The sequence below is a fragment of the Bactrocera dorsalis genome, chromosome 2 (assembly GCF_023373825.1).
Source record: "Bactrocera dorsalis isolate Fly_Bdor chromosome 2, ASM2337382v1, whole genome shotgun sequence".
In the NCBI taxonomy this organism is placed as follows: Eukaryota; Metazoa; Arthropoda; class Insecta; order Diptera; family Tephritidae; genus Bactrocera; species Bactrocera dorsalis.
Window position 1 is genome coordinate 7905406 of NC_064304.1, and position 16225 is coordinate 7921630.

A 16225-nucleotide genomic window follows, 5' to 3' on the forward strand; every position below is an offset into this window, starting at 1 on the left:
AGTATTTATATATTAATCCTTGAAACATTATAAAAATTCACGCATAGCGGCAATTTACCCATCGACCGTGCGGGTTCTCGAGAGAAGAATCAACCACTATGCATGGCACAATACTACCGACCGCTGGGTTCATGCCGCCGACCTGGTTTGGAAAGGGACACACAGTACTTAGCAGAGCGCGGCGAGAAAAGCGACGAACATGTGATTGTGGTGTGTCGCAACCAGATGTATTGTGTTAACTTGAAAACCAGTAGTCGCGGCCGAATATCGGAGACTGAAATCGCTTCAAATATCTTGTACGTACTCAGCGATGCACCCTGTTTGCCAACTAAACCACCAATGGTGGGCTTACTTACTGCCGAGGAGCGCACACGTTGGGCCACAAATCGTAACTTACTGCTGGAGAACGAAGTCAATCAGAATAGTATTTTGTTGATTGAGAAAGCTCTCTGTATGCTATGTATCGACGAACCGCTACCGAATACTTTCAATGCTTACACGTTCACTGGCGCCACGCCAACAGGTTATATGGTGGGTAATCGTGATGATACGAATATGTTGCACGAAATGATACATGGCGGCGGTAGCAATTACAATTCGGCTAACCGTTGGTTCGACAAAGTCCTACAAATAATTATCTGCACCGACGGTACTTGGGGTATTAACTACGAGCATTCCTTTTCCGAGGGCGATGCCATTGTTAATGTCATAGAGAAAATCTATAAAAATTTGGAGGAAAAGCAATCAGCATGCAATAGTGTACCGTCGGACCCGACACCCGAACGCATACCGTGGGTCATAACACCGCAAGTGGATGAACGTATTAAGCAGGCCGCTGTTGCAGTGGACAAGTAAGTCGTTGAGTGTAGGAAATATCGGTAAATATATAGTGCGAATACACTTGAAATAATTACAATTACAGGGCAATTGGAGACTTCGATTTGTATGTGTACCGTTACAAAGGTTATGGCAAAAATTTCATCAAGCAATGCAAGTGCAGTCCCGATGCCTTCTTGCAGCTGATGCTACAGTTATCCTATTTCAAGTGAGAGCAAAAGCAACTAATTTTACTGCACCCAGAAAATACAAGCTTAAATATTTCTACAAAAATTATATTTTTTTCATTTGAAACAGATTGTATGGTCATTTTGTAGCCACTTACGAGAGTGCTTCCACTAGGCGATTCTTGTTGGTATGCAAACACATATGTCTATCTTAATATATAAAAATCACGTGTCACATTGTTTGTTTGCGATGGACTCTTAAACTACTGAACCGATTTTAATGAAATTTTTAACACTGTGTGCAGTTTGGTCCAACTTGAAAGATAGGATAGTTTATAACTCTCCTTATAGTCGCATTATTTATTTATTGCAAATTATTTGTTTATTATTAGCAAAGAGCTATCCACCAGTTGGTGGCGCTAAGAGCGGTATTGAGTGCGGTATGTTACAGTAGATGGCGCTACAAACATTAAAAACATTAAATGAAAATGCGTTGTTTGAAGTTTATATTATTTGTGGTAAAGTTATACGAGTCTATGACTTCCAAAAAAAAATAAAAATTGGGCGGGGCGAAGTTCGCCGGGTCAGCTAGTATAAATATATAATTTTTTATTAATTTTATTAAAACTATCATTATATCATTATATAATATATAAAATTGCTTTCCTTAAGGGTCGAGTCGACTGCATACGAGCTTCCCACAAAGAGGCACTGGAATGGGCCACAGCCATGTGCCAGGGCGAAGGCGCTAATGTGCCCTTGGAAAGTGAGGGCGAGGACGACGATGCGCGTAAAGTCAAATTCAGCATTTATAATGTAAGTGTAAGAACTGAAGTCTCCATAAGACGAACTTCACTAATCTCTTCGATTGTCTCTTCTTCTTAAATAGAAAGATAAGCTCAAGGAACTTTTCCGCATTGCCTGCAATCGTCAAACTGAAATTATGGTTCAAAATATACTAGGGCATGGCATTGATATACCATTGCTGGGCTTACGTGAGGCCAGTAAGGAATTCAACAACGGTCAGGTCCACGAACTTTTCAACCATGAAACGTTTCAAACTGCCAATATTTTCTTGTTGAGCACAAGTCAAGTATGTCTACTTTTAATGTTACTACTATTGTATAACTGTGATTACTTTTGTTCCCACAAGCATTGCACTTCTTTAAAGACTCACAAAATTTATATAACTATTTTATGTTACAATAAACTGAACGCCATACATATAATTATTTTATTGCACAAACTTTTATAAAAAAAATATTTAAAAGTCTTTATTTAAGTCTTTTACAAAATTATCACCAATTTCATCTGAAACATTGATTTTTTTTTTTTTAAATTGTTCAAAACTTTCTTTGAAAAGTAAACAAAAGTAATCTCATCATCAGTAGGTATTCTCTCGATACAAAAATAGAGTGTTTTTTGTCCGGTAGAAATTATTTAGAGGTCGTCAAAGCCTACGAGCGATATGACTAACATTAATCCACCATATCAACGTCCGCATACTCGATCACATTTACGTTTACTGTAAAGGGAAATAAAGAACAATTATTACACCAATTATCGAACCTAAGTAATATCACACGTAGAATTTAATATATTTCTTAAATTTTGAATAGCTCTTTCGACAATCCATCGGCCCCGCCACTTTTTTTTTATTCAGACGTTTAATTGCTATTCAAACTTCTTCACGGTCAGACAATGAAACGTCTGCTCCATCGTCATCGATTTGAGAATCAGATTCACCATCTTCAGGTGTTATGTTTTCACCGCCATTCAGCAGGCTGAAGAAGAGTTTTCTACATAATTTCAGTATGATCTGGGCATGAGCCACTACACCACCTCTGAGGGTTCTACAAGAGTATGCTCCGATCTTGAAACCTTCTGTTAGTTACCAGATTTTTTCGTGGCATTTTCGACCCTGTCGGCCAGGTTGTTAAGCTCTTCGTACTCACGCATTTCGGCCTCTCTCTTTTTTTGTCTGCAAATGCGTCTCGGTACCCTCTTCAGCTCTCGGTATTTATCCTTTCTCGCACGTGTTGTGGTCAATCGTAACGGTGCGAGTAGGTAGTTTGTTTTCTCTCCGCATTTTTTGAAAGCCAATAATTTCATTTGCAACTGTACGTTAGGAGCTTGAAATTCCGTCCCACAGTTCCCTTATACCGAGTTGATGATGAGTGCTCTCAAGGAGCAGGAGTACAAGTTGAACAGAACTTCATTCGGCTGTTTGTTGTGATTGCAGCTTTACGACATCAAACCTTCCTTGGGTTTATTTAATCAAGATTTTTCTGTAAAGAGGCGGGTTCGTATCTTCGCTGCAACAAGATATCCGAATGAATGCGAGGGCTTCGGAGCGTACGCACGTCTAAAACAACAGTGTCTTCCGTCTATCACAACATGATCGATCTGGTTTTGGTGGCTTTTCGATCCGGAGACAGTCAGGTAACCTTATGAATTTTCCTATGCGTGAATCTAGTGCTACAGATAACCATATTTTGGTCATCGACGAATTCGATCAGCCCCATTTGAAGATGTTTCATCATGGAAGCTGAATTTACCGCCCGTTGTCCCAAAGATACCTTCTTTGGCTACCCTGGCGTTAAAGTCGCCAAGTACGATTCCGACATGGTGGCGGGGGAAGCCCTCATAGGTGGGCTCCAAATGTCCATAGAAGATATCTTTGGTCTTCAGTCGGGCCGTGGACGCAAATCAGCGATATGTTGAAGAACGTCTTTAATGTGGATGGTGGCGACGGAGACATTCACGCACCACGAAGACCTCAGTCCTAGTCCCGTCCATCGCATTTCTTGGACGTCGGTGATGTGAGCCTTCACTCTAACAAGGACATCAACAAGCTGGGCACCTTCCCTATTAAGGTGCACGTCCTTAAATCGTAATCCTTAACACGTTTTAAAAGGGGGTCTCTCATCCGTTCTGTTTTGATATTTTCTGTTTTGATCTTTTCATTGGGAGGGTTTTCATGTGGTGGGCCCCAAACCCAGCTCACAATCCTGGGAGGATGATTCTCCTTCTCACTTTAGCTCGCCGAGGATACTTGGTCTAAGGCCGGAAATCGAGAGCTGTTTGAGCCTTATGTAAAAGAGTCGTTTCTGACCACTTCCAAATCCATGGCGCTCTGAAAACTTTCCTCGTTTTCATAAACTTCAACGCATGTGTTCATCCTCCTAGTCATTGCAAACCCTAAAGTTAAATTAGATGACATAAACATTACAAAATTGCGGCGTTTTAAGAACAGTTTATTTTTAACCAACATTTTGGTCGTCTCTGGCCATCCCTGCCGCAAATTCCAAAAATGGTGTTTCGGAAAAATTATTTTAAAGATAAATTACCTCCATTAATTGAACTGATAGAATTGAAGAGTTGGACCGTAGCTTGTAACTCTAAAAATATTTTAAATATTTATTTAAAATTTTCGTACGGTGTTTTTAAAGATCTATTCTATATTTCTATCGGAATATAAGAAGATAAAAATATATATTTTTTATTATTTGGCACTAGGTTTGCCTTTTAAGTACAAAATTTAGTACAAATACAAAACAAAATACATATTATGTATTTTATCCTTTAAAAATTTGTATTGGTATTTAAAGCACGGATTATATAAGCTCTGATCTCGTTTTATTTATATGCACATTTTCTTGAGTACACCTGTACTTTGGTATTTCAGTTTCACACTCAAGGACACACGATTCTAAAAAACTGCACATGTGTGTATGTACGTATATGTCGCTTGCACCGCACCGAGCAGCACTGCACTGTTTTATTTGTTCACTTTGCACCATTAAAATTATGCTAGAGCACAGCACACTCGACAACATGGAAGCCACACGCCTCTACTTTGCTATTATGTAATTGCAATATAGAAATAGTTAGAAGACAGCGTAAGTCTTTTGTCACTACATACAAAATTTGCACATGCCTTGATATGTATTTATAACTGCATATATGCTGCAGATATTTATATGCAATATATACATATATAATATAAAAGATGTGCCTATCATATGTAACTGGGCGTTTACCACAAATTTAAATTCACCACACTTCCAATTAATCCAACAGGTGGCTACAAAATCCGACGCTTTCATGGGTTATGGCGCAGTAACGCCACGTGGCTATGGCTGCTCCTACAATCCACATGCCGATGATATTACATTTTGTATATCGGCATTTTATTCCTGTGAGGATACAAGCACCACGCGCTTCGCCAAGTCGCTGAAGGAATCGCTGGACATGATGAAGGATCTCATGAAAGATGAAACGGACCAAACGAAATGAGGCATAAGCGACAAAGAGTCGTGCCAACAACATTTTGCGGGTGGTTTGTTGGTAACGAGCTAATACATAAGAACAACCGTTAAATAGCAAATAGCAAGCAACAAAGTAACAAATATACTTATACATATCAGCAAGCGTACCTTAACATTGTAATGAACTGCGTTGAAATTAGTTAAATGTACACAGATTATACCTAAATACAATGTGTTATATATATATATATACATAAACACATATATAATATACATCTATATGTATGTATGTACTAGAGAAATTTATGAAACTGTTGAAAATCTTATTGTTAGTTGAAAAATATAAAGATTATACATACATATATACTATATCTATCGTAGGGCAGAGTGAGAACAAGCAAATCTCAATTACATGTGTATGTGTATGCACAAGTAATAACTATTTTCGTTGAAGAAAAATTAGCAGCAAATGATTGCCTTTAAAAACATTTGCAAATTAAAAGGGACACCACCATTAAATAAAAAAAATAAATTAAATATACCTATATATGGTTAATTGGCATATAGATCGACATTTATATAAGCATATTATTGCTGAGTATAAAAAGAAATGGTTTTCACCAACTCAGTGGCATGTTACATAACTCATTTACCAGGAAACTCAATGACTAAATAATACTCAGAGCATTAAAGCAGCGGTTCTAGCAAAATATACTAAACATATACATACATATAAATTCATACATACAAATTAATACACCACAAGTAGTTGTGCCGTTATTCACCAAAGTAGAAAAATCAATTTCAACAGCACTCGTCGCCAGGAATAAAGGAATGCCCAACTTATTCCAGTGTGAGAGCGCTTCCAAATTAGCGATTTTTACTTTATTTTCATTTCCCAGTATAGCCAGATAGGAAAGAATAGGTAATAATTTTTTAGATACATAAATTAAAATACTTAAACTTTATTACGATTAAAAATTATTATATACAAATCCCTCCGTTTCCATATATTTTTGGTGGAATTTCAATCTGACCGTTCCAGTTGATCCAATTGCCAAACGACAAAACCTTCCCGATCCAGTCAACTGTCAAAGATGGTTAGATGAGTTGCTCTCTCATTTCAAATGACAGGAGAGTTGACATCTCTTTATCTCTGACAACAACCGGTGTATTTAACGTGGGTACCTGCTGACGACAGCCTTACTGCACGGTACTCAAAAGTACAACAGATCAAATCAATGCGTTGATCAGCGCCCTGAAAATGCCAGACATTTCCAGTACCAATTGACAGTTTGGAATGGACACACTAACCACATTGGTCGGGTTCGAGGTCCATCTAAAACCTCTGCCGTGCTTTGGGTCCAGCATCCGGTTGCAATGCAACTCCACATCGAACTGACAAAATGTCAAATCTACCCACATTTGAGTATAAACCACAACCACCACAATACTCCCCGAAGGCCCAGTCAGCATGAGCAGGTTGGAGTTACCTCCAAGGGCTCCTGCTCCCCATGGTACCAGAATTAAGTCTCCGGTCAGACCTCGTAGCCGAAACTACTACCAGTTGAGTTTCCATACTGCTCCTGACTGGTAACATACAAAGAGTTTAGGTAATGTGGTGTACGTCTTTATTACTACAATCCACAGATAACCAAATCTTGTATTCATGAATTTAGCTACTGGACAGTGAACAAATTTCCAAAAAAAAAAAAAAAATAACGCTCAAAATGCAATGTTTTCGATTTTCCAAATTCATTACAATACAATATATTATGAACAACTTTATACCTTAAGGATATATGTAAATAAAAACATTTTCCGAAAACATAAATTTCCAGGTTAGAGCAAAAAAAATTTGTTCGACGAAAACTTCGACAAGCTTTTTTATCTCACTTAGCAATCGCCGATTGTACTAATACCGAAATCATACGACCCCAAAGCTCTGAAAGCCATTCCGGCCGTTTTTGACGTATGTTTTCGCGCAAACGCTCCATTACGGCTAAATAGAACTCCTTATTGGCCGCCTGTCGCTCTGGAACAAATTCATGATGCACCAAACCACAAATATCGAAAAAAATAATGAGCGTCGTTTTTCCTTCCATTCCCACGATTATTGACTGGTATGGATGTCAAACTCATAAATCCATGTCCCATCGGCAGTTATAATGCGAGTCCATGTTTGTGGGATCGGAATAAGCACGGTCAAGCACGTCCAAAGAGACCTGTTTGTGGTACTCATTTTGAAGATTGGGCTTTATCGAGACGAGTTGAACAAGAATACCCAAAATATCCACCAAAATCACTCGAACGGACTCGCGAGAGATGTCGAGCTCTCTTACCATCTATCTACCTCTTGTCTGACGATTTTCAAGCACCATATTCTTCACTTTTTTAATATTTTCATCAGTTGAAGATGTCGAAGGTCGTCTAGAACGAGGCATGTCTTCACCGATTTCTCGACTGTCTTTGAAGGCTTTGCACCACTCGTGTGTTTGATGAAACTGAAACTCCGTAAGCATTTTCGCATCGCAACGATTCCGAATATAAAATTCGGTCAGAAACACAAAATTTGAGAAAAATTTTTGTACGATATTTTTTTCCAATATAATGCTCCAATGGAAACAACACTTGAGAAAATCAAGGCAAAAGTAGCATGAGTACAAATATTGTTGCAATTCTCATCCATACCCTTGTTACCCATGTTATTGAATAACTTCTTTCTTTTTACTTGACTCTTTGTTGCAAATGTAATTTCTGGGAAAGAAAATGCGTCTGAGTCATCACTGTTATCTAAGTTTATATCAGGCAGCACATACAAGTACATATATGTATGTATATATTTCCATACGTTCTACCAAAAGTAAAAAATAATTATATGGAGCAGTTGGAACATATATTAAAGGAAATGACGTTATCTGTCAACAAAAGTAGAAAGCATATACTACTAACCTAGAGTCAATTAATCGTACAAGTAAAAAATATATAATTATATTTGTACACATACATATGTACATACCTAACAAAGCAGATGTTTTTAAACTATGTATTTGGCACAAATTGGTTGATTAGCACAAATGTGCATATTTACTTGTGTGTTATATAATATGTAGTGTATAAATGAAATTAGAAGAATCGAAAACCGAAGCATCAGTATTATTTTAATATGGGCAGATGAAGACAAAGGCTAAGAGAGTACTTAGAGCGGTTCAGTATCATAAAGGTTTTAAAATACTACCATATATGAGCTGAGAAGCCTTAGTTTTAACAATTTCGGCTGGTATTCCAGTTAAGTTTAGTACTCTTACACCAGAATAGAGTCCTTAAAAAAGCGACAAGAATGTTCCGCCCACATAGTAAGTGCTTCAACTTTTACTAAAAAGAACGTATTAATTATATTATATGAATATTTCTTTTTAAGTTAAGAAAACAAAGAAAGCTATTCAATTTCTTGGAATTTTTTTACAATTAAATTGCACCCTTTCCTCTCTAAATACATAATAAGTTTCCAATGCTGGTAGAATAGTATTGGGCTTCTCAAATTTCAAAATTATTCTAGAGTAGGGTATTTTATTGACATCCATGCTGAACGCTTGCTAAGATAAGAGCCTAAAAGCATACTACACCAAAGATTTTCTGCTTCGTTATCGTTTATCGCATACATACCCTGCAGGAAAAAACGACTAATTTGGGTAGATTTGAAGTTCAGAATTACTACTATATACTAATGTATATATGTACAGTAATTTCTCTGATCCACTCATTAAATATTTATTTCCATTACATTTCTATGATATTCAATTAACACCACAGGCAAATATAAATTCCCTGCATTAAGTTTAAGTTACTTCGTAGCTTTAGACATTTGTGTATGTGACATGCCGACTACTAGCGTATGTACATAAGAACATCGGTATATACTATATACATATATATACATATCCAAATTGTTATAGACTTGAAATGAACCAATACATATCAGCATACAATTATGCATGCAGTATACAATATACTAATACATTTATATATGTAAAATATAGTAAAATATAATATAAAAAAGAAGCTTTTAGAATATGCAGCGAAAAAATGATTTAAAGCAAAAATGTGTTTATGCATTTAGCAGTTATATTGGTAGATTGTTGTAATGTGTATGTAGTTGATGAACTTAAAAATTGTTGAATTTGAAAACTATAAAGAATATAATATTGTAATATGGAAAGTTTATGTTAAAATGCGTATACGTATTGCTGTTGTTGCTGAAAATTATATAAATTTTATTGTTATACATGGTTCATCTATGGACACTACATATACATATGCGTGTGTATGTGTATTTATTTATATTTTTGCAAAGCATAAGCAATTTTATATGTGAGCTTGTAATAACCCTGCAGTAAAAAGAGACAAACAGGAAAGCCTTCAGGTGGGAGTAAGTGATGATTAAAGATTGACTTACTTAGTTGCTTATTGACTAATCATTTATGTTAATTCCTTTATAAAATCGCTGAAAGCGATCTTGTTATTTGAAATTCAAAAATCATATAGACACTCGATAGAATGCTGGGGCTAACAGATCGAAAACTCTGCAGGAAAGGTCTAGAGCAAGGCACCAGAGAAACAATGGAGCATATCTTGTGCAATTGTCCCGCATTGGCCAAACTACCCTGTAAGCATCTGGGGTGTCCAGGGTATGATACCCTAGAAGAGGTACTGATAATGAGGTCAGAGAAACTGTTGAATTTCGCGTTAAACGCAGGCATCCTAAAGCATGACTAGTTCTCATTGACTGAGTAACTGAACTCTATCTGGTTTCGCAAAGGACCAAAACTGGTTATGCGTGGCTCATTGGTTTACCAGACTAACCGAACCTAACCATACATATAGCTGACATACAAACGGACCGTTCAAATCAATTTCTTGTATAGAAACCCAGAAACGATATATTGGTATGAAAAATTGTCTAACGCGAAGAAACTTTTCAGATCGGATTATATAAACTATAGCATATAGCTGCCATACAAATTAACTGTTCAAATCAAGTTCTTATATGGAATATTTTTTTACTCTTAAAGTTGAGACAACTGACTCCGAGTTTCACCAATAAATTTTAATAATTTCGACTAGTTGTGGGATCGTATATCTTTCCATGATGAAATAGCAAATCTAACTGAATAGAAATGTCAATAGAGCAAGAAAGAATATAGCGTACTTTTGTAGCGTCTCTATTGAAAACCCCGCTATTTGTTGAGATTATTGTTCTAGCTTCGGTGCATTCGAAGTTAACGTTTTTTCTCTTTTCTTGTTAGCTCCATACATTATCCTTTATAAACTATAATTTCGTTAAATGATAAATAGATATATAGAAAATAATTGAGGTTTTACACTGCGGCCAATGGTCCATTGTGCCCTCTCCTATATCACATATGATCAAAAAGGTCCAGCAGTTTGAATAATTTCAGGAGCTTGCTGGCTCGATGGAAATGATGTGATTCCTGTCCACGCAGATGGATTCAAGCTCACCTGCTTCTACAAATTGCTTAAATCTTGAATCAATCAATCAAGAAACTATGACCATGTTGGACAAGTGTTTCTTGAGTCTGCAGTGCCCAGTATAGAAGTTACGCTTATGGGATGCAATTTTTAGAAAAACTCACGCAGCAAATTTCAAGAAAATAGCTTTATATCGGTATTACAAAAACTGCGGTTATCAAGCACATTTTAATTTATATGCATATTTATTTATACATTACATGCGATTAAGTATTCGCATGACATAAAATATAGTTTATATAGAAAATACATAAAAATATATAATTATAATTATATACTTTGAGTATAACAATTATAATAAATATATACATACAAGCAATACAATAAATCATATAAATGCCAATTTATTTACATATGTACATGTGTACCATATGTATGCGTATGTGTAGAAAAAGTGAAAAATCTAGTAAAGGACTAAACGAACTTCTTTGTTATTGTGTTCATTGTTACTGCTTTACTTAGTAAAAATTGTGAAAAACTAATCGAAACTATTACTAACTGTGCTAAATTATTGAGTTAATTTGTTAAGCGTTGAATGTTTAAATGTACTAAAAATTAATATTGTTTCTAAATTATTAAATGCGCGTGCAAGGCACCCCATTCTATCAAACAAAATTTATGGCAATGGTCTTATTATGTCCTATCCTGTAGCAAACATTTCCAGTTGATTTGTTATGTTTCACTCAAATTTACTTATATAAATACATATTTACATATATGAATGTGTTTTGTGTAACCTAAATAAAATATATATCTACAAAACAGTAATATTTATTTGTTTTTATTGCCATTTTGAAAGTGTCTTGGCACCAAGAGCATCGAAGGATCCCACTTGAAACGCTGTGAAAGCTGATCTCCTGTAAAGTCCAAAACTTCTATATAGTATACGAATCCTTACGAATCTATTATCAATCTCAATGCATTAACTAATTAATGCCGCATTAGGTTCGCCGAAGGTATGTCTACCGAGATGTTTCTACCTCAGTATGGAAAAAGCTATATAGTTTTGTCTTTTAACATCGGACTAAATATTTAGTATCACGACATGTAAACTTATTGAAGAGTGTACAGTCAGAACAACTATAATTGCGGCGAGATGAACCCGGAATAAGTAGTACAGAGAACCACTCTGGCCTAGAAGCCTCTCCCAGCTGCACAAATTCTCGTTGTTAGCTTGCCGAGTTTACGTGAGTCCACCGCTAGAGCGCAAGAAGACACCGAAGCACCGATTCAATCCGACTAAATTGGGGTAAGAATGCGATCGCTAGCAATCACATCAGCTTTGCGGTTTCCAGCAATTTCGCTTTGACTAGGCATCCAAATAAATCGAATAACGAAGAAGCTTGATACTATTGATCAAATGGTTAGACATTCCTTGACTACGCTTCAGCGCAAAAAAATAGAATGGAAAGTTTGTATTTAGAGTTGTTTGTCCAAAGTAAAAGTATTTTCTTCAATAGTCCTTTTTACACAGATCACGTATGTATGTCAAGCTGTCATGTCACTTTTGTTCAGTGTTGTTTGTGAAAATACTTAAGCCTTATAACAATGTTTACAAATCGTTAAACTTGATTACGACAATTCACGTTATGTAATTACCCATCTTCAGACCCAGCATTCATTATTGGATAATATTCGACCGGATAGACCACTTCTAGTACGCAGTGAAGAAAACATAGCTGAGAGTGTGCTCAAAGACCGTGGCGAATCGATGCGTTTGCAGCAACTCGGACTGACGTATGGAACGACTTGGTGCATTTAACGTCGAGATCTTGAATCAAAAACGTACAAAATAGAAAAAGATATTCCCAAACGAGATCGGTTCGCCCTATGAGATTTTGAAAAGTTCCAAGAAGATCCGACGTTTTCGAGCCAAATTTTCCATTTCTGGTTTAATGGATACGTAAAGAAGAAATATTGTCGTATTTGCGAAGAAGAGCAACCTGAAGAGATTCAATAGCTGTTATTTCATTCAGAAAAAAGCAACGGTTTAGTGTTTCCCGCTTCGATTTAGGCCTTGGAGTAAAACATCACATGAGTCATTCGCCAGTTACCAGTCGAAATGCTCGAACGAGTCATCGAAAATTGGACTCAACGGATGGACCATCTGAGACGTAACTGCGGCCAACATTTGAAAGAGATAATCTTCAAAAAATAAATGCCAGAGAATGTACTTTCGAATGATAGTAAACATTCCCCATTTAAAGTTTCTTTGTTTTAAAAAATGAGGGAACCTCGATTGGGTCACCCTTTACAATGGCCGTTACCAGGAAAGTACTACATTACTCTGTTGATAAAATGCTGGTTTTGGTGACACACATCTGGTATTCATCTGATATTCATCGTAGTATAGTATTGTTACCATGAGTCTGCCACACATATAACTCACAAAGCTAAGCGACTAAACCATGAATGAATATAGATATGTAGGAGAAAAGTGGGAGATATACTCGTAGATCGAAGTCATTCACTGGTGCAGCAACTTTGATTTATTTATAACTTTTTAAACTCTCGCAACATGCTGCGCATAGTAGAATGATTCAGTGCATCGAACAGTTATTTGACACGCCCACAAAATGTTGTTATTTGGCTATTCTACCATACATATACACATATCACTTAGCAACATTTCTTTAAACAGTCTTTCGGATATATAGAAATATTACACACGCCATTCATTCTTACGAATCGCAAAAGTAAATGATACACCGTTCGGCTACACCCAATTTTAGCCAGTTCTTACTTTTCTAAAGTATTTATTTGTTCGGTTTATGTATAATTAAAGAAATATTTTTGGCAAATTATCGCAAATAGCTTAAAACAGTTTTATATCTTTATACCAATTCGGATTCATTGAAAAAATAATAAATCTCAATTGTTAAATAAAATAAATAAAAAGAGCTTATACCGCATTGCTATGAACACATATGCATAAATATGTTTAATCAGTGATAAATTCATTGAATTAAAACGGTGAAATATATCTAAGTAAATATTTGGCGCCTACCAAACGGACTATTGTTTAATTAAAACTTTATCGGCAATCAGATATTTTCCACGAATTTCTCACAATAGATAAAATATTTAATATTTGCGTATAAAAAGGCAAGTAAAGCCTTTAAGGCATGTATTCCACGAATCATACTGAACGAAATTGTATCCCAAACATCTGCGAACGCCCAACTTATCCAAAATGAAAGGTAAATTGATTGATTGCTATTAAGAGTGCATTATTTCATAATTTAACTTTCTCTTCATCTTCTATTTGTTAGTATTCCAAGTGCTTTTTAGCGTCATGCTAGCCCTTTTATTGTTGGCATCATCCGTTTTTGCTCAAACTTATACCGGTCCCACCGCACCCACGGAGCAACCGACGGCGCCAACGGCCGATGGTTCAACCACTGACGACGGTCCACCGAGTGTCTCCGTGACTCCTGCAGCTGCACCAACTTCAACTGTGTCTGCACTGTATGGCACCACCGCCAAAGCATAAACCGCGCTATCTTCACAAAATTTTGTCTCTACAATTTGCAGTCTTTGTACTAAATACAATGATGTAAAAAGATTTCTGAAACCATACAGGCGAAACAATAAATTGAAATAAAACAAGAGCACTTCTATACTGAGAATACATTTTGGTTCGCAAATGCGATATTTTTTAATAGTTTGGTTATGATATTATCTCTGCAATAATAAAGTATTATTGAAATTTTATTTTTTTAAATTTTTCGAAAATTTCCAATAATGATTGTATTTGATTCTACTATATTTGTATCGTTTATTTTTACCGATGATATTGATATCGTTGGCCTCAACAACCGCGACGTCAGTTCTGATGAGTCTGGTAGTGAACGAGGGAAGGATGAAATATCTCCTGTCATCAAACAAACTTGGCTCTTACGTCGCTGTTGATAGTCGTAACATCGAAGCCGTAGATAATTTCGTACATCTTGGAACCAACATTAACACCAACAACAACGTCAGTTTCGAAGTCCAACGCAGATTAAGTCTTGACAACAGGTGCTACTTCAATTGAGAAGTAAAGTCCTTTCTCGACGAACAAAGACCAAACTCTACAAGTCACTCATCATCCTTGTCTTGCTGTATGATGCAGAGGCATGGCCGATGAAAACATCTGTTACGCTGCGGCTACGCTGACGTCCGAATGGACAACAACACTCCAGCTCTGAAAGTATTCGACGCAGGACCCGCCTGGGGAACCAGAGAGAGGGGATGACACCACCCCTATATTTACATTGCTCTACTAGACGCTAAACATCAAGACGAACGAAGGGTTTCTGACAAACTCAATCTAAAACTTAACGATCCAAACGGGGTTAGGAAACGGCTATCTTTCTCTATATATCTATACTTCTCGCTTCCTCGCTATACGGAACCTAACACTTTCCCCACTAAACCCACAGCGACCATATTCACAAACTGGACGAAGGAGTACAGACTTCACCTTAATATTGCAGCCGATGACGTTAAAATTCCAACTGCCAACAAGCCTAGATTCACTTGACAGCCTTCACTCTTCACACGACCGAGATTATTGCCAAAGTACAGAACCGCAACAAAATCTTCAAATTGTTAACCGGCAGCACGTGGTGGAAAAACAAAGAAACGTTGTTAGCAACATACAAGGAAATCGGCCAGCCGCAATATTATTGTCACCTGGATGCAGTAAAACGTAGACGTGGAAGCTCCAAATATGCCAGAACCGGACTACGACAGGATGCCTCTTGATGTCTCCTATCGAACATCTACACAGTGAGGCCTGTATGCTCCCAGTTAAAGAGCGTAACGAACTCCTCTCTAAGCAGTTTCTGCTGGCGTGTTTTCGTAGAAATCATTCCTGCAGTCACCTGCTTGATGCGGAAATGCCTCCTAGGAACATCAAGCGATCCTTCCTCAACTACGCCGACCAGACTTCGGACACAACTAACTTCAGACATACACTGACAGCCATTCACAGTGGAGCCATAAACATCTACACCCACTTGCTTTCGGTCAATGGCGTACTTGGAGTCAAACCACAGCCCATTGCTGACGACGAGCCCGAGTTGCCGCGAGAATCCAGAGTGACCGTTGCGCAGCTTCGTTCTTCGACATATAAAATCCAACTTTCAACGAGTCGCCGCATGACTCTAATCATCTCTTTGCATGCCCAACTAATCCTACACATCTTATACCGCTCTTCCTATGGTCCGACCCGGTCAAAACAGCGTTTTTCCTGGGCCTATAGTTGGATGAGCTCGATGACAACTTATCTAAACCTTACCACCCTAACGAAACTGGATAACCGTCACAACAACAACAACAACGAACCAAGGTTTATTGCACACAGTTTACGCAATACAAGAAACCATAGGTATTAGCGGTCACAACTATTCAATA

The 16225-nt window shown here is 37.0% G+C and overlaps 1 protein-coding gene and 1 non-coding gene across 2 annotated transcripts in view; both read left to right on the top strand.

Annotated features, from left to right (window-relative positions):
• Positions 1-11593, top strand: part of LOC105222102 (choline O-acetyltransferase) — a 79030-nt gene extending 67437 nt beyond the window's left edge. Inside the window, exons 5-10 of the mRNA XM_029548633.2 lie at positions 48-851; positions 923-1045; positions 1135-1192; positions 1677-1820; positions 1894-2097; positions 5088-11593. Of these exons, the coding sequence (XP_029404493.2) occupies positions 48-851; positions 923-1045; positions 1135-1192; positions 1677-1820; positions 1894-2097; positions 5088-5303 (1549 nt within the window). The 3' untranslated portion in view covers positions 5304-11593. The remainder of the gene's footprint in view (positions 1-47; positions 852-922; positions 1046-1134; positions 1193-1676; positions 1821-1893; positions 2098-5087) is intronic.
• Positions 11594-13935: 2342 nt separating this feature from the next.
• Positions 13936-14454, top strand: LOC109579269 (uncharacterized). The gene is made up of 2 exons (XR_007421502.1): positions 13936-14025; positions 14098-14454. It is a non-coding gene; the product is annotated as an uncharacterized LOC109579269 (transcript).
• The last annotated feature ends 1771 nt before the right edge of the window (positions 14455-16225 follow it).